General features: G+C 45.6%; 1 protein-coding gene across 10 annotated transcripts in view; it reads left to right on the top strand.

The window, feature by feature from the left end:
• The window catches only part of LDB2 (LIM domain binding 2), a 451984-nt gene extending 427843 nt beyond the window's left edge, over window positions 1-24141 (top strand). The window contains exons 6-8 of one of the 10 annotated variants that reach the window (XM_040237572.1): window positions 12759-12882; window positions 16715-16866; window positions 22538-24141. In XM_040237572.1, coding sequence (XP_040093506.1) covers window positions 12759-12882; window positions 16715-16866; window positions 22538-22588 — 327 coding nt within the window. In that variant the 3' untranslated portion in view covers window positions 22589-24141. Of the gene's footprint in view, window positions 1-12758; window positions 12883-16714; window positions 16867-19503; window positions 19996-22537 lie in introns of those variants that run through there. The other 9 variants (XM_040237567.1, XM_040237566.1, XM_040237568.1 and 6 more) reach the window with 9 other exon arrangements.
• Window positions 24142-26287: the final 2146 nt, after the last annotated feature.

The following is a 26287-nucleotide window of genomic DNA, read 5'->3' as shown; positions in this document are numbered from 1 at the left end:
TATAAAATGATAACTGACGAGAACCTGCTGGGTCGCTCAGGGAACTCAGTGCTCTGTGGAGACATAAATGGGAAGGAAATCCAAAAAAGAGGGGATATAGGTTTGCACGTAGCTGATTCGCTTTGCTGTACAGCGGAAACTAACACGTTGTGGGGCTTCTGCACTGTGATAAAAAATAGACTAAAAAATTATCTGACTCATTTTCTGATACCTGATTGCCTTTTTGTTTTTCATTCAGTTGTATTCATGGATTCAAGGGGTCATTCCATCCACAGACATTAAACTCATTGCTTGGTACTGGGTATTATTTTTTTAAATAAAATGATTTTTATTTTATGTTTTCCCAGGTCTCCACTTCTTGCAGTGTAGTGAGGAGGCTATGAGAGTTCTCTGTGTCTTTCAGGCAGACCTCAGACCGTCACACTGCCTTAACAAAATACCACAGACTACGTGGTTTAAACAATAGAAATCTATTTTCTTACAGTTCTAGAATCTGGAAAGCCCAAGATCAAGGTCTGGCAGGGTTCCCTTTCTGCTGAGAGCTCTCTTCCTGGTTTGCAGAGCACTTCTCTTGCTTTGTTGTCCGTGTGGACGTGGAGAGAGAAAGATATGTGTGATGTCTCTTCCTCCTCTTAGGAGGCCACCAATATGTCAGTTTTGAACCCCGCTCTTATGAGCTCATTGAACCTTATTGACCTCCTAAAGCCCTATCTCCAAATATAGTCACAGTGGGGGTTAAGATGTCAATGCAGGAATTTGAAGGGGTCACATTTCAGCTCAGGTTAGCTAAGGTACCAGTTTTTAATCAAAAGCTAATCTAGGGTTTGCTGTAAAGTTATTTGCATCTGGTTGGCATTGGTGATCATCCAGCCCTCAGACTGAAGGCAGGAGGAGAAGGGGGCAACAGGGGATGAGATGGTTGGATGGCATCACTGTCTCAATCGACATGAGTCTGAGCAAGCTCCAGGAGACAGTGAAGGACAGGGAAGCCTGACGTGCTGCAGTCCACGGGGTCACAAAGGGTCTGACACAGCTTAGCGACTGAACGACAGCCGCCCTCAGTTGACTTTAAGTGAAATAGATTACTGTTGGGTGAGCTTCATCCAATTAGTCGAAGTTCTTAAAAACAAATCTGTGGTTTCCTGGAGAAGAGGGAGTTCCATCTTGAGACTGAAGCTTTAACTACTGCCTAAGATTTCAGCTCTGGAAACCATGGATTTCAGACTTGCTAACCACCACAGTCACGTGAGCCAGTCCTTAAAATACATGCACACACTCACCCTTATCTCCTATTAGTTCTGACTTTTTCTGGAGAACCCTGATGTAGTGACAGACAATAAAGAGACTCTTAGAGGAATTCTGAGCCGCTGACCTTTATTTTCAGGGCTTGTGTGTATGTGTACGTGTTCAGTTACTCAGTCGTGTCCAACTCTTTGTGACCCCGTGGACAGTAGCCCACCAGGCTCCTCTGTCCATGGAATTCTCCTGACAAGAATACTGGAGTGGGTTGCCATTTCCTTCTCCGGGGCATCTTTCTGACGCAGGGAAAGTCTGCTGTATTGGCAAGTGATTCTACTGAGCCACCTGGGAGGCCCCCTGGTTCATCTGAGGGCACAATAATTGCTCAACAAGAATTTTTTTTAAATGTACCTAAATTTTGCTCAGAGCCCTCTAGGTAACCGACACCACTCATCAGATATTTATTAATGATCGTGGGGTAGTTCCAGGCAGATGCCATCTTTTTCCTTTGGAAACATTCCAGCTCCTGTGCTCTCAGATTTAGAGCTGGAACACATGAATATGATACGTGTGGCAAAGGCTCAGTGGTCAAAGCAGGTTATTTATAGGAGAGGCATGCGGACTGAGCGTTTTAAACATCCGTGTATCACCAAGATCTAATAATTAACTGGTGTGTATATATGTGTATACACTGGGCTGGCCAAAAAGTCTGTTCAAGTTTTTCTGTAAGATAGTACAGAGAAACCCAAACAAACTTTTTGGCCAGCCTAATATACTGAGCAGGGGATGCCCATTAAATTTTATTAGGTGTCTTCTGACAAGTTTCCAGATGTCTTCCATGAAGCCCCTGCCTCACAGATTGGTGATCAGCCCCATCATAATAAACGTGTATAGAGAACACTTTCCACATGTTAGAACCTAGGGACACAATTTATGTGGATTTTCTTGTTTCTCCTAACATGCTAATCAGATACCATTAGATACCATTGTTACCCTAACTTTGCCGATGGAGAAGTTCAAACACCAAGAGCTTAAGTAACCCACCCGAGGTCATCCAACTACTAAGTAGCTGCCATTTGAACCAGAGACACAGCTGTGCTTAGCCCCTACCCAGGATGCTTCCACACACCTTTCTGTGCTCAGACACTCAGCCATGTCCCACTCAGGGGCCCGTCGGACTGCAGCCCGCCAGGCTCCTCTGTCCATGGAATTTTCCAGGCAAGAACACACCTTTTAGACGTGGCCTAATGTCTGACAAACCATGAACGCCAATCGGAGTCTATCCAAGAAAACAAAACTCACAGCAGGCAATTTAATAGAGATGTAATACGGCAAGCTATTGATAGAAGTGTTAGAGCTACAAAAGCCACCAGGGGAAGATGAGGCAGCCGTGAGTCTGTTTACTGCCCTCCTGGGAAGAAAGGCACGAGGCTTCCTGTCAGGCACCTGGTAGAAGTTGGGACCATCGTGGACCTTGGTGGCAGCTGTTGGAGAGGCCATCTGAACCACAGAAAGGACAAGAAACACCCTCCCTTACTTACTCAGGCTGTACATGAGTGCTGTTCCTCCAATATGCATGTGTGTCTCCAACCTCAGGATGTGCCTGTTTGGAAACCCAACGACTGCTGCCTTTGTAAGGAGAGGAAAGAACACAGAGACACAGGGCAGGGGAAGGCGAGGCGAAGACAGAAGCAGAGGCTGCAGTGATGCAACGTGAAGCCGAAGAGCGCCAAGGCTAGCCAGGGCCAACGGAAGGTGGAAGATGCGAGCAGAGCTTCTTCCCTAGAAAGTTCAGAGGGAGCACAGCCCTGCTAGCACCTTGATTTCAGACTTCCGCCCTCCAGAACCAAGAAGGAATCAGTTTCAGTTGTTTCAAGCCACCCGGTTTGCCTTCCTTGGTTATGGCAGCCCCACTCAAATAGCTCAACCCACTTCCCCCGAGTCTGCCCTGGTTCCTTCAACTGGCCCAACCTCACCCGAGGCCAGTTGATAAAAGCAGCTGGGAAATAATATGCAGGCGTCTGTCCTCTGCAGGAGAGCAGGGAGGAAGGGTTGGATCTAAGGACAAGAAGACAAATGACCAGAGCAACGTGGAAGGGGTGCCTGTGCCGAATGACGGGGCGGGGGCATTCAGTCCACGGGTCCAAAGGAAAGAGAATAAACATTCGAAATCTTGGCCCATCTCATCATGGGCCTGACTGGTAGAGCAGAAACCAGCCCTGAGCTTGGCTCTGCAGCTCAGGAAAATAACCCAGCGCTTCTCCCCTGGTGGGTCAGAAAAGCAACCAGTGGCCTCTGTCGTCACGTAGAGGCAACCTTCCTCGTGGCCTCAAAATTGAGGTCAAGGCACAGATCCTGAAATGCGCATGCGTGAGTCCTTGCTCCGGCAGAGGACCGTCCCTCCCATCCCTCCACGACCCGAGGGGGTCCACTGCACACCCTTAGCTGACGGAGCAGAGCATGCAGAGAGGTGCCCATCTCTGGCGGACGGACGTGATAACTTCCCTGAGTAATCAATTTGCAAAACAATTGAGAAAAGGCAAAGGCTCCCCTGGTTGAATCTTCAGATAAAAAAAGAGAGAGAGGATGTTTTGAATTTGACAATCAATCTACCTTTAATCCTATCAGGAAATAAACCCAAATCATGATCTGATGTTCTGGAATTGCACAGCTTCTCAGGGAAAGCCTTTCCCCCTTCTCCCCTGGTTTTCATCCTTGAAGGCAGAGTGGGTTTTACTCCTGTGGGTGCCTGTTATTCATTCTTATCTGTTTCTAGGGGAATTATCCACTTGTTTTGTTTCCTTCTAGATTCTGTAAGTTATATTTTTTCTATTGTTTATATGAGATCTCTTTTTGTGCTGTGTTTCTTAATTAGGAGAGGCTCCTTCACCCTTAGATAAGAACTTGTTCTTAACCAGCCCTCCCCCATCCGCTGATATTTTTCTAATTCAGAGTTACCCAGAAGAGTAAGTTACTGGGGGAAACAGGAAAGAAAAACAGGACTCTGGTCTGTGGATTTGAACATTTTGTATTTATCGCTAAAAATGGGTCTCTGCTGCACTGCAGCAGATTCTTTAGCATCTGAGCCCCCAGGTAAGCCCAAAGCTTCCTGGAGTGGGTAGCCATTCCCTTCTCCAGGGGATCTTCCAGACCCAGGAACTGAACCCGAGTCTCCTGCAATGCAGGTGGATTCTTTACTATCTAAGCCACCAGGGAAGCCCAATTATCAGAGACATTAGCTACTAAGTTTCCATGTGCCATTGGCCTGATTACCATCCCTTGGAGCATCTGGAGCCCCTAAGTCTCAGGGAAACAAGGTGATTTACTTCCCCAACGAGCCAACCAGTCACATCACACGTTGATCTGTTGGCTCAGTGGGACAGCACCATAGATGCAGCCAGGATTTATCATAATGTCGGTTTCCATCTTTTGAGTACCGACCTCAGTCCAGGCATTGCATTAAGGATTTACATGTGTTCTTACAAATCTTCAGAGATAAGTGTCAGTGTCCCCATTTTACAGATGAGGAAACTGCAGTTCAGAGAGGCTGCAATTCTTGGCCAAGAACACACAGCTAGTAGTAAATGGCAGACACGTGGGTTTGAATCCATAGGAATCTGGCGCCAAAGCCTGCACCCCTCTGTATCACCCTTGTCTCTGTATAGACACAGCTCTCTGTGTGCATTATTCCTTCCACAATAACAAGGAACAATATAAAAGACAGAGAAAGCCTTGGAACTTGGTGTCTTGGCAGAGACAGGCCATTCGTAGTCAGAGAGGTGGACAGCAGAGCAGTGAGGAGTTAAGAGCGCAGGGCTGGAGTCAGGCAGACTTGACCATGAGCCTCTTTTCTACCCTTCAAATGGTTATATAAGCTTGGATACATTATAAGAATCACACTCTTTAATATCAAGGGTGACTTAATGGCTTTGAGCCTTTGAGTTTTCTCACCTGTTAAAGTGGAGCAGAAAGTGATGAGGGTTAATGATATAATATATGGCAGGTACAGAGGTTAGATACTCCATGGTGATTATTAAGGTGTGACTCAACAAATATTTGAGTATGCTTCATACTGTGTTAAATAAAAGGGAGAGAAAAGTAGAATAGGGCTTGCTAAAGATAAGGCAATGAAACAAATCCACAAGAAAGGAAAATTCCCAATGCAAATATAAACTCTGGGATGTACATAGCTTAGTAATAAGTGCTGTAGATGTAAGAGTCCTTTGCGAGTGAGGATGGTCAAAGACAGATATCAGCTCTGGGCTGGACCTTGGAGAACCTTAATAGTCATACTATGTGAATCAAATATGGTTTGCCGACGAGGGCCAGACTGCAAACTCTTAGTGATCCACACCAAAAGAAGGAGCTCGCTCTAGAATGTGGATCGACCACCTTATTGAATACATTGTTTAGTTCATCTGACTTACTTTTTGACACAAGACTTTCTTAATGAAGGAAGCAATGAACTGAGTTATGCTCTGCCTCAAGCTCCTTATCCCTTCGAGGACACATAGCGAATGTTTTGCACAGCACCTCCTTTGAGTGGCGTTGGTTTAAGACAGAAGTTAGCAACCTTTCTGTGAATGGCCAGATAGTACATATTTTGGGAGTTTATGGGTCACATAGACTCTGTTGTACTTATTCAGCTGTGGTGTTGCAACACAGAAGCAGCTCAGGACAATACACAGGCTTGGTCACAGTAAACCCACTGGCTGTAGCTTGCCAATATCCCATTAAGATGACTGAGAAGGAGAGAAGAAGGTCTTTAAGGCAAGAACAACATGAGCAATGGCCTGAGCTGCTGTGATCACCATGACCCTGGATGAACCTATATATGAAGAGTGGGTGGCTCAAGCTCAGAGCATGTCATCCATCATCCAGAAAGACTGAATTAAAATGTTGGTGGTCAGGACCCATCTTTGGGAGTTAGCCAAAGGCCAATCCCAAGGTATCAGCTTTTTAAGCCAGCGCCAACTCACCAGGGCTCCCTGGTAGCTCAGACGGTAAAGAATCTCCCTGCAATTCAGGAGACCCTGGTTCAGTCCCTGGGTCAGGAAGATCCTCCTGGAGAAGGGAATGGCAACCCACTCCAGTATTCTTGCCTGGAGAATCCCATGGATAGAGGAGCCTGGCGGGCTACAGTATTGGGGTTGCAAAGAGTCCAACATGACTGAGCGACTAATATTTCATTTCGTTTTTTAACTCTAATAAGCACCACCCATTCCCAGGTTCAGATCAGGAGATGAGCAAAAAGAAAGAGTATGGGTGTATAGTTATGTACAGCTAAAGAGAATCAAATTTCTCTGGGAGAACTGTTATATTTAAACAAAACAAAACGGCATGCTGTCTAGATTTGCTAGGCTCTTTGTTACTATGAAAAGGCAGGAGTCTGGGGCTGAGTTAAGGTCACTGGGCTCAGCCAGGACACATAGTAATTGCATATATGCATGTATACATGTGTAAAGCATTCTGCACAGACAGGGCAATCAGTTATCTATTAAACGGACAAATTCATCACCTCTAAGCCCAGAGGACAATGCCTAATTTGTCTGGCACTAGCAAATGACTCTTTGCTATAAATCTGGCCACGATATCTGTTCAACATTCATTCAAACATCCACCCATTCATTCATTCCCTCAGCAAGTCATCATTGTGGTTATAGGTTTGGGTTTCGTACCAGAGGGTCAGTGCTGGGCCATAATCACAGAAAATGAAATTTGAAGCATCGAGGGTGCAAGCCCAGCCTAAAACTCTAAGTCTGCCCAAGCCATCCTCAGAGCTTTGCCAGGCTGGCCAGTGGTTTTCTTTGGGATCTTAACTGGACCAGGCAATGAATACCAGTTTGGGGGCTTCCTGTCCAGAGAGATCTCAGGTCTTGATGACTCCAGTTCCTTCACACAATGTCCTGGGTTTCCCCTAGTATCCTCGAGAAACCTTAAAAAAACAAAAAAGAGGTAAACTGAGGCAAGCTCAAAAGACCAGAAATTGAGGGTATTCAGGAATAGCTGAGAAACTGCAACTAGGGAACGGTATGCTGTAGCCAGCTCCAGCAAGTCAGTTAAGGGTTTGAGGCGGGCTGTGTTTGTGGACAAGGAGTGCAAAGGAGACAGGGGTGTAGCCAGCATCCCAGGCACAAGTTCACTGGCTTGAGGATGGAGGTAGATTCTAGGTGGCCGTTCATTGGTTAGGAAGTCAGTTTATGTCATCTCTGTAGGGGAAACTAGTCTCTCCGTTCTCAAGTTGCCTTCTTCTGAGCGCTGGGGTCGAGTCTCAGTTTCCTAGCCTCTGCTTCTATTTTAGATCCTTTCACCCCTCCAGCAGCCGCGCAGGTGGAGACCAGACTCAGGCAGGCTAATGCAGTGTTGCAAATGTCATTGTCTGAATTTTTTCTTTCCAAGCAGGGGGACCGGGACTGGGAACTTCATAGCAGACACAACTTTGCAGATAACGTTGTTCTTTAAAATCAGAGAACTCTTTGCTATTCTGCTCAGTTCCATTAATATGCATTTGAGGTTGGAGTGGGGTGTGTGTGTGTGTGTGTGGAAGGTGGGGGCAAAGGCACCTTTGAAATCTGTCTCTTCTTGTATAGTCTCTTACATAGTCTCTACGTGTATATTACAAACAGGGGACTCTACCTGCAGACAATGGATGGGAATATAAGAGAGTTTATAAACCTCCAAATATTCTGTGCAAAATTTGGAAGACGGGCTGCATAGCCTTCACCAGGTCCTCAAGGGGGTCTGAGACCTCAAGGAGAATAAGAATCTTGGCTCCAGAAGGATTTAGCGAGTGACTGCCGGAACCTACTCAACGAACCATCTTCGCGATCTCATTCCATAAGGCCTCAGGCTTCTGCAGTTGCCAAGATGCACTGGCTTGCTGCCTGAGAAGGAGGCTTTTGTCTGAGTTAGTTCTGCCACCTACAGCACGCAGCCGGGCAGAGGTGCCGCTTGGCTCCCAGAGCGGGAGGCTCATTTGCATACATGAATAAGGGGCGGTGTGCGCTGCCTCTCCAGCCTGGTACCCCTCCGCTAGAAGAAAAATGGCTTTGGGGATTCCTGATTAGTATTCAGAGATGCAAATTTCTCTGGGGTGAGTTACAGCGATGGGAAGATATTTTTACATGAAAGGGGAAGGGATAAATCCTGAGGATTAGGACCCGAAAGAAGTGTTGCCCAAAAACCCAAGAGGAAAGGGAGGAAAAGAAAGAGAAAACGAGCTCCTGAGTTCTCACGATAAATGCAACTCTTCCATTTCTTAGCATGTCCAACGCTGACAACCCATTCTAGGTCCAGATAGGTAACTGGTCAGATAATAAAAATATTTGCCATCTAATTTGTAATCATGAAACTATCTGCTTCAGGAAGATGTGATTTTCTAAGCAGCTTGAAGTGCAAACATAGGATAGTGTTCTTAATATACTTAAAATCATTTTTAAGGGACTGAATTTTGGGGACCGAGATTGTAGTATTCTCATGCTGCTGCTGCTGCTGCTAAGTCACTTCAGTCATGTCCTACGCTTGACGACCCCATGGACTGCAGCCTACCAGGCTCCTCTGTCCATGGGATTTTCCAGGCAAGAGTATTGGAGTGGGGTGCCATTGCCTTCTCCGATCATTCTTATAGTTATGTCCTAATCAGAGTGCCTGAAATTTAGGAGGAAACTCAATAAATCGTTGATTTAATGGAATAGAAATGTGCTTTTTTGCGATGTGTGCTGTACTTGTTAATATATGACCATAATATCTACTGTTTGTTGAACTTAAGTGTTAAGGCGTATCATCTCAACTTTTTCAAACATCCGAGATATGTATGGTTTTACAGATGAAACCGAGTGCCAGCATTATTACGTGTTTCAGCCAAGGATAAGATTATAGCTAGACCTCTCCGTTTTTAAGTCCATGTTTGTTCCACTCCATCCATGAAATTTTATATCCACTGTAAATCAATTTCTTGAGAATGGGAATTGACCACAAGGAAATGGTTTTAAAATCTTTACAACATTTTTTAATTAAAAGAAAAAGTTTCCCCAGTCTTTAGAATTTCTCTGAAAGCTTTTCTTAACTGTTCTAACTTAATAATAGATCCAAATATCTTCTGACCCTGTCTGAAGCTAATAGTAGTTCTTTGATGGATAATGCAGTCTTATCTCTATGTGGAGAGAGGATGTGGAACCTTTCACTGTGTTTGCTGTGAGTGACAAGGGAAGACCTGAGAGAGTCTGTAATTTGCACACATATTTTGATTTCCAGTAAAGAATTCTTAGTAGAGGAAAACAGACTGGAATATAGACTTAAATGTATAGGAACCCTCCCTCTTTCACAGGTTTTTCTTTATTAACATTTTAGGGGTCATGTTCAGTTCAGTTCAGTCACTCAGTCATGTCTGACTCTTATGACCCTATGGACTGCTGCACACCAGGCCTCCCTATCCATCACCAACTCTTGGAGCTTGCTCAGATTCATGTCCATCGAGTCAGTGATGCCATCTAAACATCTCATCCTCTGTCGTCCCCTTCTCCTCCCTCCAATCTTTCCCAGCATCAGGGTTTTCTCCAATGAGTCAGTTCTTTTCATCAGGTGGTCAAAGTATCAGAGGTATAGCTTCAGCATCAGTCCCTCCAATGAATATTCAGGACTGATTTCCTTTAGGATGGACTGGTTTGACCTCCTTGTAGTCCAAGGGACTCTCAAGAGTCTTCAACACCACAGTTCAAAAGTATCAATTCTTCAGCACTCAGCTTTCTTTATAGTCCAACTCTCACATCCATACATGACTACTGGACAAACCATACCTTTGACTAGATGGACCTTTGTTGGCAAAGTAATGTCTCTGCTTTTTAATATGCTGTTTAGGTTGGTCATAACTTTTCTTCCAAGGAGCAAGCGTCTTTTAATTTCATGACTACAGTCACCATCTGCAGTGATTTTGGAGCCCAAGAAAATAAAGTCTCTTACTGTTTCCATTGTTTTCCCATATATTTGCCATGAAGTGATGGGACCAGATGCCACGATCTTGGTTTCTTGCATGTTGTGTTTTAAGTCAACTTTTTCACTCTCCTCTTTGACTTCCATCAAGAGGCTCTTTAGTTCTTCACTTTCTGCCATAAGTGTGCTGTCATCTACATATCTGAGATTATTGATATTTCTCCTGGCAATCTTGATTCCAGCTTGTGCTTCATCCAGCCCAGTATTTCTCATGATGTACTCTGCATATAAGTTAAATAAGCAGGGTGACAATATACAGCTTTGATGGACTCCTGTCCCAATTTGGAACCAGTCTATTGTTTCAAAAAGGTTTCAAAAAGGACTCTCAAGTAAACAAGAAGATAGGCAAATTGAAGATGGGTCGGAACTAACCCAGATCTCATTACTTTGCAGCCTGATGCACTAGTGATTTTGACTCTTTGAATCACACTGTACCTGTGTCGCTCAAGCTTTGAAATCTTAGTCTCTTTTCCTGAAGAAATTGCAAATGAAAGGAGATTACAGTTGGCCCTTGAGTGGGGTTAATGGGTTTGGCTTAGATCATTGATAGCTAGGAAGGGCTAAGGTATTTTTCTAGATGACGACAATTTTGTTTATCATGCTTAGACTTGAGAAGAGGGAAAGTGGGGTGGGAGCGGTGAAAAGAGAGGGAAATTTGAGCAGAAAACCCTTGGAGACCTGTGCATGGCTGGCTTCTGTATTTATCTCTGCTAAAACCCAGCATTTGCAGGGCAGTGGCTCTCAGCTTTGGGTAATACTTATCAGAATTAGACGAGGGAATGCTCTTTTAAAATGCAGATTCAGGGCCCCACCTCCAGATTCAGTAAAACAGAAAGGGCAGAGCCCAGAAGTCTGCATTTTAACAATCAACTCATCTGATTTTGATAGAAGTGTGCCTTAGACTTTGAGGAACATTGGCATAGAAAGGTCCTCCAGTCTTGCTGAGAAACACTCTTTCAATGCATCCATTCATTTGAGCCAAGTCTAGGAACACAGAGATAAGAGGCATAGTCTCATTTCAGCATTCAAAGAGTTCAAAGTCAAGTGGAGAAGAGACTTGGAAGCTGATGGTTACAAAATGTAAATAAGTTCATAGAGCAGAAAGAGCTGTGCTTATGGAGAGCTGGAGAGGTATTTGGCTCAGCCCACATGAGAAGAAGTGCACAGTCCTGGGGAGGACAGTGTAACAGAAGAAGGGATTCTGCCTTCAAGGATGAGTGGGCATAAACCAGGAAGAGAGGAGGGAAGAATTCCAGGTTGAGGGAACCCAGGGGGCAATAAGAAGTGTGGCCTCTAGGGAAATACTCAGATGAGACAGGGCAGAAGGGAAAGGGGTAGTAAAAAAAGATGGGCGGATAAAGGCAGAGATTGAATGTCTGTCTTTCATAATAAGATGACGTCTTTTCACACAGGTAGGTACATGGCCAGGGCTTTCTGGGTGGCACTAGTAGTAAAGCACCCACCTGCCAGTGCAGGAGATACAAGAGCTGCAGGTTCAGTCCCCTGGAGGAGGGCAGGGCAACCCACTGCAGTCTTCTTGCCTGGAGAATCCCCTGGACAGAGGAGCCTGGCGGGCACGAAGACTCGAACACGACCGAAGCAACTTAGCATGCGTGCACAGGTGCATTGCCAATGTTCATATTGCTATTGTTGCAGCAGCAACGGATGCGTCGTTCCCGGTTGTGGTCTTTGCCTTCTTAGCAACAGCTCTCTCGATGCAGCAGTGTTCTGATAAGCTTCCAACTGAGGAGGAATTCAGAAAAGCCCAGGGCAATCCTAACTGGATTTACCTTCTTATTTCATTCCTTAATCTTTGTCGTCAGATGTCTTGGACTGCAGTAGAGCTGAAAGGTCTAACTAAAGGAAGCAAGAGGGGTGACTACGTACAGAACCAGAGCAAAAACTCCACACTGAATATATGTGGGAGTATACATTACCAATTTTCATATCTTGTGTAAAATACAAATGAGTCCATGGATAAAAATGAAGTCGTGTTCATCACGGTTTTTTATAAAAATTAGGATCAAAAAACGTACCTGAAGTTACCACTTTGTTCTCAAATGCTTGAATGATGCCTTCACTGCCACAAAATCTACGTAAACTGCCATCGTAACTCACAGTGTGTGGTTATGCAAACGGGAAAAACAACAGAAGCTAGAGTAGAAATCTGAGCATGCTGTGCTGATATGAAAGAGCTTTTTTCTTTAACCAGAGAGAATCATGTCATTTCAGAATAGTACTGCGTATATCCACCCAACCATCAGTATAGAATATGTGGGGAAATGTGTGTGTGTATAAATCACACTCAGCTGTAATATGATATTATAAATGATAGTAAAGAGAGTGAGCATTATCAAGTGTTAGTAATATTTCTTTTCCTCCACACTTATACAGAAAAAATATTTAAATGGTGTGGCAGGGGCAGGAGGGAAGAAAAGTGTTTTTAAGCTTCAAAATGGATTGTGGCTGTTAATATTTATTGCAAATAATATTATCAAGTAGTGAAACACCTGTCTTTGAACTCCTTGCAGTTGTGTGTAATACTGGAGCCAATGCAAGAACTGATGTCCAGACATAAAACTTACAACCTCAGTCCGCGGGACTGCCTGAAGACCTGCTTGTTTCAGAAGTGGCAGCGGATGGTGGCACCGCCAGGTACGACCTCGCTCTTCACTCTCCATCTGCGTGCTTTTTCCGAGGCTTCTTCTGGGGATGAAGGGATAGGAAAAGGCAGTGATTATAAATGTATCAGGCAAAGTAGTTTATAAGGGATGTTCTGACCCTGATGTTGGATCCAAAGACACTGAGTTGGTGAAGGGCAAGCATCCTTCCTCTATGTGGTGGCCATGCTCCACAATCTCCTCACTTGCTAGCTTTAGGAGGACCTGAAACTCACAGAGGGAAACTGATTCCTTTAATGTTACTGAGAAGATGTTGATAAAGCCGAGATGAGACTCAAGGTTCACTGTCTCCCAGGCCAGTGGTCGTTCCACTGGACAAGACTGCTGACCACTGATGGCTTACTTTAGTTTTCTTTGTCCTTTGAGGAATGGTAGAAATTACTCAAAGAAAGGAGGAGAAGGAAGAATAGGGGATGAACAGAAGAGAAAAAGAAGGAAGGGAGGGAGCGGGGAAGGAATAGATGGAAGAAAAAAGAGAAGGAAGGAGGGAGAAAGTTTTGCCCTATTTTTAAAGATACATAATATCAAAGGGTACTCTGATCATGAAAAGAATACATAAAAGACCCCGTTTCTCTCACTTCCCTAGGATGCCGTTTAGATACTGTAGTCTCCTGCTGGGGTTCTGAAATTACTGCTTCAAGTCATCATTAATTGTCTTTCTATCTAATACATTTCACTCCCAGGCGTGTGCCGAGCCTCATCGATCATAAAAGCAAAATGTATCCATTCGCTAAAAATTGTTTTTATGAAGAGTAATTATTAACATGAGGCACATAGCTTTCTGAATCATGAAATATAATGGTCACCTTCCACTGGTAATTGGCCAAGGGTTTTAAATAAAGAGGATATAGTCAATATAATCAAGTACATGTTTAGAAAGCTGGGAAAATGAGCATTACTTTACATAGAATAGTTGCATCTCCATCTTAGGGGAATTTTCGACATTTAGAACATTATTTTTCAAAGATATTAAATGTGCTTGAATTGGCCTTATTTTCTCTTTCAATATCAATAAGGTTTTATGGGGAAAAAATTTCACTCACTACAGGTCTTGAAAACTTCTATTTCCTGATGTATGCACATATAATTCATATGACGTGTGTGTGTGTGTGTGTGTGTGTGTGTTAGTCATTCAGTCATCTCTAACTCTTTGAGACCCCTTGGACTGTCACCCACCAGGCTCCTCCATCCATAGTATTCTCCAGGCAAGAATACTGGAGTGGGTTGCCTTTCCCTTCTCCAGAGGATCTTCCTGACCCAGGGATTGAACAGGGTTCTCCTGCATTGCAGGCGGATTCCTTACCATCTGAGCCACCAGGGAAGCCCCATAATTCATATATTATTCATTAATTCAGTCATTAACTCAACAACTATTTATTGAGCCCCTACAAGATGCCAGGCACTGGTCAAGCCACTCTGCTTACAGCACTGTATGAAAACAGTCACAAATCACAGTCTCTCAGACCTTTCTTTTTTTATTGAATCTTCACTAGGGTTTTTGTGAGGTGTGAGCTATTTCTTGTTATTCCCATTCGATATAATAGGCCTGAGATTTAAAGTAGAGCTTGCCAGAGTTAGCACAAGACTAATCAATGGAGACCTATGTCACAATAAGTTTTTATGTCTTCAGTTCATGACTCCATTCCTACAGCTACGTACTGGCAGTAGGAGCAACACAGAGCAAACATTTTAGGCATATTTTCCCAAAATTCCACTAAAAAATACAATTTTTTTTTTATATAAAAAGCAGCAGATTTCAAGTCAAAGGAAGAAGACGCTGGTCAGGGAAAACTGGGGTATTTGCTTAACTTTAGACTGTACCACTCAACTCACCTCCAGCTGCCTAAGCTGGAACAATTCTGTTTCCTGTTTCCATAACATTCAGAATAAGCACCCATAACTCTCCATGGATAGGGACATTAGGCCTCTGTCGATGAAAGCTTCAGACATTAAGACAAAAATATTTATGAAAGAAAAAATAGTGTATAAATAGAAACCTTCTACTTCTTCATCAAAAGTCAGGAATAACATGATGGACCCAGTAGTCTTTGAAATGAGCCTTAAAACAAACTCACCCCATCGTCCAATAGAAGCAGCAAAAATGTTTCAAGAAAGTGCCAAAGGTCCCCTCACTTTGTTCCAATACGGCCCTAGCTTACCTTCTTCCCATCGGGGTTGGACCTAGAATAGGGTTAGCTCTTACATACCATTTCCAATTCATTTAGTAAGTGCCTGGAACGGGCTTCTGAAAGTTTCTCATTCTCAAAACAAAGATTATATAGCACCTAACTAATAGAGTGGCTATGAATATAAAATAATGACAGAAAATATCAGGAATATGAAAACATTGAGTCATGCTCATAATGCATAATAAATAAATGAAATTCTTCTTATACACATTTCCATAAGTCTGTACACTTCCAATAAGATCTTGCCTCATCGTTCAGGTTCAAAAAAAAATTTTTTTTTTCTATTTCTAAACCTCTGGAAGAGGTCTAGTTTCCTTTCATTAATATATTGATTATAGCATATTAAGACATTTCCCCCCAGGAATTTTCAAGTTAGTTGCATCCTTTAAACACCAGTGTGCAAACCATGGGCATTTCTCCTGAGCTTGGGAATCCATAAGTTCCACATCAATGGCTGGTTGGATGGACACTTTTTACTCCAGCATTTCAAGGTGTAATAGAACTTGGCTGCAATATGACACTTGGCCAGTAGGTGCTGCTGTTACTCACTGGGTCCCTAATTTAACTAAATTAATACAGGTGGCGCTGCTAGTGGTAAAGAATCCACCCACCAATGCAAGAGTTACAAGTTTCATCTCCGAGTCGGGAAGATCCCTGGAATAGGAAATAGCAACCCACTCCAGTATTCCAGTATTCTGGAAAATTTCAGAGGAGCCTGGTGGGCTGCAGCCCAAGGGGTCACAAAGGCTCAGACACAACTGAGTGCACACAGGTGTGTGTGCCCACACACATACACACACAAACACACTTTTCTCAGGCCTTGGAGGCCCCCTAGGAATCTCAGTGTGAATAGTTTGAAAGTTGCTCAGTCGTGTCCAACTCTTTGCAACCCCATGGACTGTACATTCCATGGAATTCTCCAGGCCAGAATACTGGAGTGGGTTGCCATTTCCTTCTCCAGAGGATGTTCCCAAGCCAAGGATTGAGCCCAAGTCTCCTGCACTACAGGCGGATTCTCGGAGCCCTCTTTTTATTATAAAAAGAAGGTAGGCCATAAAATATTTTTCTCAAAATTCATAATGGTAATAATATTTTAAGTTCAAATTGTGATAGTGGTATAACTCACCCCTAAGACTTATTGATAGATTCCAGACATATAGATGGGCTTCCAAGGTGGTGCCAGTGGTAAAGAACCACCTGCCAGTGCAGAAGAGGGAGGCTCAGGTTCAATCCCTGGGTCAGAAAGATCCCCTGGAGTAGGAAATGGCAACTCACTTTAGTGTTCTTGCCTGGAGAATCCCAGGGACCGAGGAGCCTCGCGGGCTACAGTGCACGGGGTCACAAAGAGTCGGACGCGACTGAGCGCACGACATAGAGATGAAATCGGGAAGAACAATTAAATGCAAATCGCTTTATAGACACGTTAAAGAAAAGAGTTTCCATCATTTTGTGCTAAAACTAGACCATCAGTTTTCTCCTTTGGGGTTTTGTCAAGTTAGAAGAAATGGGGGAAAAAATGTCAATAGTCTACTCTTTTCAGTTTACAAAAGCGGCGTCACTGGAGGGACCGTGGCGGTCGCCCGGGAACTGATCCTCCTTCCATTCCCCATATTGCAGCAGAACCCACAAGGCAACCGACAACCAAACGGAGGAAAAGGAAAAACTCCACGAGCAGCACCTCCAACAGCAGCGCGGGGAACGCCGCCAACAGCACCGGCAGCAAGAAGAAGACCACGGCCGCCAACCTGAGTCTGTCCAGTCAGGTACCTGTAAGTCTCGCTTTCCTTTTAGGCTGCAATTCCTGCCTTTACCGTCTCCCAATTCCAGGGGGGCCCACGGAAAAGACTCTTAGCTGCAAAGACCTTCTGGGCCCGGCGGGCGGGAGGTGGGGTGGGGGAAGGGGAAGGCAGGGAGAGGAATCGGGAGGAAGAGGGAAGACTCTGTCCTGAAAACCAGCCCCTGCAAACTGGGAACTAGAAAGCATGCACAGAGTCTGTGCTGCAGCTGGACAGGAATGAAAATGCCATCAGAGTCGCAGACAGGAGATATGTCACCTAAGGTTTAATTAAAATATCACTGAGCGATGTGCCTGGTGGCAGATAAGGGGCTCTGGGCACCATCGCTGGGACCCTGTGTTCCGCTGGAAAGCTAGCTCCGGGCACTCAGACTCCAGATTGTCATTGGACTGTCCCCAAACCACACACCCCCCCCACAACCCCGAGACGTGGGCATCTCCTCTTATTTTAAGACTCAGGTAATTAACTCAAGGCCAGTGCAGCTCACTGGATTTCACTTTCCTGGTTTCATTAGCTTAGAGGGAGGTTCAGCCCCAGGTCTGGTCTGAACTCTCTTGACGTCTTGACCCTTTTCTCTCAGTTCTGGGTCTTGACAAAGGAAATGGGCCGCTCAGAAGGGGGCTTCTTTGAACTCTGAGACTGATAGCCGAAGGTGTCCCCAGAAGGGCAAACCTGGCAGATGGGACCTTTCTTCCTCTCCTCTTGATTTCTTCCCCAGTCCTCTCCCTTCTTCCTGATTCCTTCTAGACACTGAATTCCTCATCCCAGAATTAGACCACTTACCGCTTTTCCTGATAAGTTCTCACGTTCCTTGAGGCACGTCTTGCCTCTTCAGTGGCCTGCGGGTTTTCCTTCTCTGCGGCCCTTGGTACATCACCTCAGCAGGCTCTCGACTGTCCTTCCTTTCAACCCGGGGATTCTCGTGGTGCCTCAGAGGCGCCCTCTGGATCCTGTGTCTTTGAGACTGTGTCCTTTCTTGTAGGTGCCCTCCGCCTCCAATGCAGGTTTGGTTTTTTTTTTTTACCTTTCCCCTCTTTCTCACTCGTCTCCCCTCCTGGGCTGTGGTCTTCTCCTTCAGGTTCTGATCTTGCTGTGTCTCCTGTCCATGTGAGAGTGGACCATCCTTTCCAGAAGGTTCTCTGCTCACTGCTAAGTGTGGCTTTCAAATCTGTCCTCCCACCAACTTGCCCCCACGTCCCATTGGTCAGTTCTCTTCGGCTAAACCCAACCCCATCAGTGTATCAGAGAATTACCTGGCCTCTCCACCTGTCCTCCATAGACAGAGGGTACTGTTGCCATTCCCCAGTACATTAAAAAGAAAGGGTCATGAGACAGTGGCCAGCCTGTGGGGTAGGTGTCATTCTAATTTTAAGAGCATTAGGAATTTCAGTCTTTAGATAATACCAGAGTCACCTCTGTTTTTAACTGGGCTATCATCCCTGAAGACTGAGGGGGGTTGGAAATCAAAGGAGAAAAGCAGTCTTCTTATTAAGGTGCCAATAAGTTATACCCACTGCTGGTTAGTTAAATGGAAAATGCATAGAAAAAAAAATGGCCAGGTGTAAATAAACCAGCCCCCAAAGCATACACAAGTAGCCTATTCATTCATTTAATCCGAGAGTTTTAGAAACTAAAGGTTGTTAGTTTCCACAAACAATTGAAAGTACATTCCAGAGATTTCTGGAACTCTGACATAGCTACTTAAAGGCACAGGGACTGAAAGAATTCAAAGCGGTTCATCAAGCATTTTCTGAGCTCCTATTGTGTGCCCTATACTACACCAGGTGGTGATAATCCCAAGATACAAATTAAAAAAAAAAAAAAAAAGACCAAAAGACGCCCAAACTCCATCACTGAAGAGCTCACTGTCTAAAGGAGGGCCGATGAAGAGGTTGCTTCTCTCCTGCCAACTCAGTCTCCTGGGGTCAACTCACAGGGTAGAGTGTCCAGAAAGATTCCGAGCCTGAACTGGGCATGGTAGGCCATCCATTAGTGATGTCTGCCATGGGTACAGAATAGCAGCTACCTGTCCATGTATTTTCACATACCTGGCCTAGTCAGAAGCATTGCAATTTTTTTTTAAAGAGCACCTAACTTTTTCTACTCCATTACATTCTTGTCCTCCCAACCAACCATTGCATTTTGCTGGAAGATGCCTGTGTTGAGTGGGTCTTTAATGAGTTAAGACCCTTCGGACAAGAGCAAGGCACCATTAGAAAGTGCAAGAAGAATGTTAGCAGTATCCTCACCGTGCAATGAAGGATGTTTTCATTAAGTGAAACTTACAAATGGCTGAGAGAAACAGGGAAGTCATCCAGGTTAGGCAAACGTGTCCATTTCTGCAGGTCCCCCGGCTGGTTGGATGTCAGATGATAAGCACTGACTGGCTTGTAAGGATCACATCTTTGGTGTGTCCTGAATCACCCACACCCCATTCCTGTTTAACTAGAAATGCCACTTGTTGGCCTTAGCTGCCCTGTCTGAAGGCATGGACAGGGGGGCGTGTTACCGCGGCCACGGCTGTGGTCCGCCCAGCACTGGATGGCAGCATGTATGTCTGGCAAGGGCTCAGGTTTAATCCTCGGCTTCTGCTTCTCACTCCATGAGCAGGGGCTAGGAGCCACCCTGAACCGCAGCCTCAACCCTGGGAGGGATGGAGACCTGTGTCAGTCCACAGCAGTGACCCCTGCTGGCCAGTTTAAGGAGAAGCGTTGAGGGGCCCTGAAAGGAGTCCCTCCCCATCCTCAGAGGTTGGTGGTCCTTGCTCGGGGGCTTAGTGAGAAGAGGTAACACGGGCACCAGCTGGTGGCATCCCAGGGTCTCCAGCAAGGAGCAGAAGGGTCTGCCTCGTGGGGAGTTGAGACGACACGGGTTACTCTCAGGTGGACCAATATCTCCTTGGGGGGGGGGGGGTCCCACAAGACAGGGCAGGAAGTTCAGCTCTCACTGTGGATGTTGAATGATGTGGGGTTGGGGGGATTTTTAAAGATGTGGGGGTGTGGGGAAAACGATGCCACACCCCCCGATAGAAGAAGCCCCAAATGTGCATTGGGCTTCCCAGGTGGTGCTAGCGGTAAAGAACTCAGCTGACAATGCAGGAGACAAGAGAGATGAAGCTTTGATCCCGGGGCCGGGAAGATCCCCTGGAGCAGGGCATGGCAACCCACTGCAGTATTCTTGCCTGGAGAATCCCACGGACAGAGGAGCCTGGCGGGCTCTAGTCCATGGGGTTGCAAAGAGTCAAACACAAGTGAAGCGACTGAGCATGCACGCAAAACGTGCCTTACGTCTCCATTCATTTTGTGAAGATAGCAAGTCAAGCCCACCTGAGTGGAGAACCCATGTGCTAGCCTGGAGGTTTAGCAGAGCCAGTAGAGTCCTGGGCATAATTGTGTAACTGTCCTCAAGCCTCTAGGTGCATACGAAGTCCTTAGCACACATCTGTTTAATTATAACTTGCCATCTATTCATCACTCACACGTGCACACGTGTGCACACACACTCACATACGTACACCCGCAATTATGCATCTGGCTAAAGATATGTTTTATAATCAGTAAGGCAAACGTGGCATCTCTCTGAAATTTCAGATGCTCAAAAATATCTAGGCCTGGGCATCTTTTCCAGGTGTTCCTGGAACAAACATACACCAAACCTACTATGAGCCTGTATGAGCCCCATCTGAAGAGATTCAAATCACTGTTTTCGGAGGACTTTTCTGGAATGGCTGTTGTTTGCTGATACAGTGAAGGCATCTGGAGTGTTGGGAACTTCTTGGCTAATATCACGTTTAAATCGGCTTCTTCTGTTTCCAAATTATGCTTACTTCCTCCCATTCCCCCAGCCTCTCTCGCTGACCTTGGACTCACAATACTAATGCAGACCCACGCGTCGGTTCTAACATTCTTCTCCTGCCCTGTGACACCTAATGCATGTGTTTTCCCAGCCCTTCAAAAGGCACTGCACACAGGTCACAAGCTGGGATCCACCCTCGTGTGGCGCTCTGCCACATCTTAACCTGGTCTTGCCCCCTGCCTTTGCTCCTGACTGTAAGCACAGTCTCCTGAGGGCCTGCAATGAAGGGGCCCTTTTGGTATCCCCAACACCCAAAGGGGTCAGGTGGAAGCCCCGTTCCATTTAACGTCCCATCGGCTTTCTTGACACTTGAAGTCTGTCTATTTTACATCTCATTTCAAGAGTCCGTGTGAGTCTCTTAGAAATCAGTGTCATATCTAGCTCCTGGTGGCATCATAAGGACATTCTTAGGGACTCACAGTTGAATACCCTGCCGGCACCTCGATGGCTGAGTCTACTCAGGTCACCTTTGAGCCATTTACTTCATCTGGGACATTTCTCTTTAGCATCCTTGTTATCAATTCACAAGAGTGATTAGTCTGAAAACACGTTGTGAAACCTATTGATTATCTTCCCTCTAATTTGAGGGGAATCGATCTATCAGACAAACAAGGTTTTCCATTCCAAAACAAACCGGATGGTCACGAAGGGATTAGTTCGATGGGCACCTTCAAAATTTGAGAAGGGCCCTGGAGGGACAGCTGGACCTTTCCTCTGACCACAGGCAGTGTTCCACTCATAGACTGCCCCAGGCAGCCTCTCTTGCCCCAGAGGGAAGAACGTTTGCCCAGTTGTCAAGGCAAATTCACGCCTGGATCAGCAAATGCTTACTTACATCTCCAAAAGCATCTGGCTGGCCCTGATGTTTCAGCTTCAGCCGAGGTCGAGGGCAGTCAGGCACTCTTAAGTAGATTGTTGCTCAGAGTTAGCAGAGCAGGATCCACCTGACGGATGCCCTGTGCCGTGCCCAGGTCAGCCACTGGGCCCATAGGGCCCCCTTGGAATACGGAGGCCAGAGCCATGCCTTGGGTAGGCTTTCTCTCCCCTGTCCTCAAGCCTCTGCAGCAGTGGCCTCTGCCAAGCTCCCAGCTCTAGGAGGTGCCTTCCTTGTTTGCATGGAAGGACAGTTTGTACTTAAAGGAGTGATTAGGTGGATTCTTCTTGCACGCTTCCATCTCTGATGATGACCAGCTTCATCGACATAATTATCATTCATTCTCTTCATCTTCCTTCAATGGCACCAGCTGGACAGACTGGTTCTCTTTACTGCCCAGATTGGTGGTGGGGTTGCCTGTGTGGGGATAGGTGACAGGCACCATGGAATAACAGATGGTAAATTCAGGGCTTGTTGGCAATCAGCAGGTTTTTGCTAATGACTTAATTAGCTATGCAAATTGTCAAATCAGTGTGAACATTGTTTTTATCGAAAACTTTACCTAAATTAATTACCATAATTAAGTAGCAGAATGTCAAGGATGTTGGCTGCATAAAAGGGCCTGGCTGAGTAGGAAAAAAGAGAGATCTGTCTTCAATTAAAACGTATACCGTCCTTGGGACAGAGAAGATGCCGTGTGGAATGAGTTGCGTGAAGGCGGCAGAACCGCCTCCTCCCCGGCGTTGGCCGCTGTTCTCAGTAGTTGGCAAAGCCGTCCCGAGACCCTGAGTAAAAGTGGTGGCGTTTCCGAGGCCTCGCACAGCGCCCACTGCCCTCTCCAGAGTCCCCAGTGTCGGCAGGTTGCAAAGCGTGGATTTTTTTAATTTTGAAAAATCCATTTTTTTATTTCTGCAGATTGCTAGCATTGCTCGTTCTCCGGTGTCAGGCTGCACACTAAGGACATAAACTCGCGTGGTTGTTTCCCGTCAGGAGGCGATGTTTATTTCCTGTAGAAATCCAATATGCGTCTTGGCCCCCCCGACACTGAGACTTGACCCCGGTGTACAGGACACGGTGTGTCTGACCCAGGTCCCCCAGCGCCTCCTCCCGCTAGTGTTTTAAGGGGCTTCTCTCTCCCAAGGTTCCCTGTAATAATGTCAGCTGCTGTTCACAGGATGTGATGGTGGTAGGAGAGCCAACTCTGATGGGAGGTGAGTTTGGGGACGAGGACGAAAGGCTAATCACTAGATTAGAAAACACGCAGTATGATGCGGCCAACGGCATGGACGACGAGGAAGACTTCACCAATTCACCCGCCCTGGGGAACAGCAGCCCATGGAACAGTAAGCCTCCGGCCACTCAAGAGACCAAATCAGAGAACCCCCCGCCCCAGGCTTCCCAGTAAGAGTGACCGGCTCCAGAATCTACTGTCCATAGCCCCCATGGGTCACGCTCACTATTTCAGATCCTTACTTACAGGAGAGGAAGGAGCAAGACATTAAAACTTTGCCACGCAAATACCGATTTCTAAACCACAATGATCTGAGTTTCTTTCTTCCTTTTTTTTTAATTGAGAGGACCGTTCCAAATAAACTTCCATGACCCCTCCCTGGAGGCCTTCGCAGGTAACACAGATACTGGCACTGATCATAACTAAAACAAGAGCAAATGCTAGCGCTTCTCCTGGCTCAGTTTGAGCCATGTTTGTTAATTTCCTTTCGCCAACCCCGCATCCAACCATCCAACGAAGGCCATATTGTCAGTAAACCCTCAGTGCTCAGGATCCCATTCTATGCCGAATCCAACTACAGATGACTTTTTAATATTGTAAAATATTTTCTGCTTTTTGACTTGCATCTGAGAGTTTCTTGTTTCAGTAAAAAAAGAAAAGGAAAAAAAATCCGCTTTTGAAAAGTAATTTAAACGTACCTTTTTTTTTCTCTCTCTCCTTCACCTTTTCTTTCTTTGGGTAACAGCGAAGAGGGCCCAGCAGGGTAATTTATGGCCAAGCTAATGTCAATTGGTCCTCGAGCCCGAGTTGGTTCAATCGAGCCCGAGTGCAGAAACAAGAAATGTCTTTTTGTCATCAGAGACACCAAGGCAGATTTTTACGTAAAGGCACCTGGCCCCTTGAGAATGTATTCGTTTGTAAAATTGCTGTTGATCCAAATATTTTCAAGCCATGTAATCCATTAATTTTGTGGGCAGTTTAATAAATCTGAAACTTCTGGGTTTCTTTTTTTTAGTGTATCTGAGTTGACTGTTGTTTCTCTTCATAGTATATTTCCTGTATAATATTTTGTAAAGCCCTCACCTGGTTCTTTTATGGGGACTTTTCTTTGGGGGCAATCCCAGTGTATTTATGTGAAACTTTATAAAAGAACTAATTTTTCCATTCGCATATTAATATGTTCCTCTATACATGTAAAGACACAGTGGCTCGTGTGTTATAAAACAGCTGTATTTTATGTATGCTTTACTGATAAGTGTGCCAATAATAAACTGTGTTAACGACCAAAGCAAATGAGTCTGCGTATCTGTGATCCTGGCAGAGAAATCTGCCCACGATGATGAGAAGTACTGAGCATGGGTTTATGACCCAAATCCCACATGGAGCGGGACTGTGAAAACAGCTCATCTTTATAAAGTACAGTTCCTTCCACACTCGCTGCAGTTGACTTGGGCAAACACAGGGGTGCCTTCTCTGTGCTGGGCACTCTGCTGGCTGCAGACACAGGGATTGGAAAGCAAGGGTTGACCTGGCTCCCTGTGGCTGGTCAAATACAAGGGTAGCAGCTTCCACTCACTGAGTGCTTACTCTGTACCAAACATCTCAATTTAAGGTCCACAGACCTTACTTCGGGCTTCCCTGAGAGCTCAGACAGTGAAGAATCTGTCTGTAATGCAGGATACCCAGATTCTGTCCCTGGGTCGAGAAGATCCCCTGGAGAAGGGAATGGCAACCCACTCCAGTATTCTTGCCTGGAGAATTCCATGGACAGAGGAGCCTTTATTTCAGCTAATCCTCACAGCTCCACCAAGTAGGCCTTCATCTCTCCATTTTTTATAAATCAGTGCTCCCACTTGCCTTTTTTTCTAAAAAGCTTATTATACAAAGATTATGGAAAACTCATTTGAGGACTTTGGGTTTCAAGAACTTTCGTCACATTTGTCTACTCTGTTCAAATGAGGAAGATGAGAGAAGAAATCTGTTAGCATTAATTGGGTGTGTATAAAGTGCCAGGCCATAGTAATAGATCATCTCAGCCAGTTCTGGAAAAGAGGGGCTTGAAAAAGAGAAGAGAAGGGAGAGTGCGTCTCTTAGGTTGAGATTCCCAGAAGCAGAACCTGGCACCAGAATTCAGAGCACAGAGTTACAGAGGGGATCTTCTTCAGTTTAAAAAAAAAATCTTTAAGGGATGGGAGAGGGGAAGACGGAGAAGAGGAAAGAGCTAAGAGAGCTGCGAACTCGGGAAGCCTATTTCCTGAGCCTGATCCATGGTGCAGGGGAAGGCTTGGGGCACAGAGCTATCTAACCCTTGCAACTCAGCTGCAAGATTTCTGTACACCTGTACTGGTCAGTCATTGGCTGGGGCCACCCCGAGGGGGTGTGGGAGGCAGTAACTTCAGAATAAGATGGGCCCCCATCAGCCAAGGGCTGTCCTGCAGGGAAGAGATCAACTGGAAGGCAACAGTCTTAGCATCTCAGCATGGGTAGGTTAGTCCCAGGAAGGGCGTCTGGGCAGGGGACCAATCGTCTGCTTCAGTAAGCAACTTGCTCCGTCTCACAGCTCACCGGTGACATCGGTGGAATTTGTTTCTGCGTCTCCCTTGACTACAAAGCCTGGCTTCTCTCTAGAGCATCCCGTTGTTTCCTTAGAACGTTAGCATGGGGAGGGAAATATGTGGTACAGTAGCAACAGAGCCAAAGGAAATTGAGGGAAACAGCTACTGTAATTGAAACTTCCCCACTACAGCAAGAGGACTGCCAGCTTATCTTCTGCCCACCTCATCATTTCAGGTTTCCTTTTATCCGTTCTTTAGAGTCACCAACCTGCAGTCATCACTGATGATTTCTGGGACAATTTGTTTGACGTCTGTTCCACTTATCTATTGCTGCACAGCTGATCGACCCCAAACTCAGAGACTCAAGAGGCAATTTATTTTTATCAGTTAACATTCTGAGAGCTCGATGGTCAGGTGGTCTGCACTTAGGGGCACAGACGTTGGTTGGGGATGGTGTCATCAGAGGCTTGGCTGGGCTGGACATTCAAGATGGCGCAATCACATAACTGGCGATTAGGATGGAATTTAGGGCTGTTGAATACAGCCTCTCCATGAGGCTTTCACAGAATGATGGTTGGGTTCCCAGGGGAGAAGAAGCAAACTGCCAGTGCCTAGAACTGAAACACCATCACTTCTCTGCACTGTCCATCAAGGCAGCCCAGATTCAAGGTGCAGAGACCCAGACTTCCCTCTGTGATGGGTAAGTAGCACGTGCCTCCAACAAGGGGAGAGACTGCAGGCGGCCATGTTTGGAAACAAACCTCTACGGCATCCAACACAGTTCACAGGCTGGTCCTTGCTTCCCTGACATTGTGTCCTTAGCCCCTTCCCACTGTGCCCGACCACCATCTACCTACACTCCTTTCCGTTGTCTGAATA

This window comes from Oryx dammah, unplaced genomic scaffold, assembly GCF_014754425.2.
Source record: "Oryx dammah isolate SB20612 unplaced genomic scaffold, SCBI_Odam_1.1 HiC_scaffold_3, whole genome shotgun sequence".
In the NCBI taxonomy this organism is placed as follows: Eukaryota; Metazoa; Chordata; class Mammalia; order Artiodactyla; family Bovidae; genus Oryx; species Oryx dammah.
The sequence above is the reverse complement of the archived record's forward strand: the minus strand, read 5'-3'. Positions and strand labels throughout refer to the sequence as shown.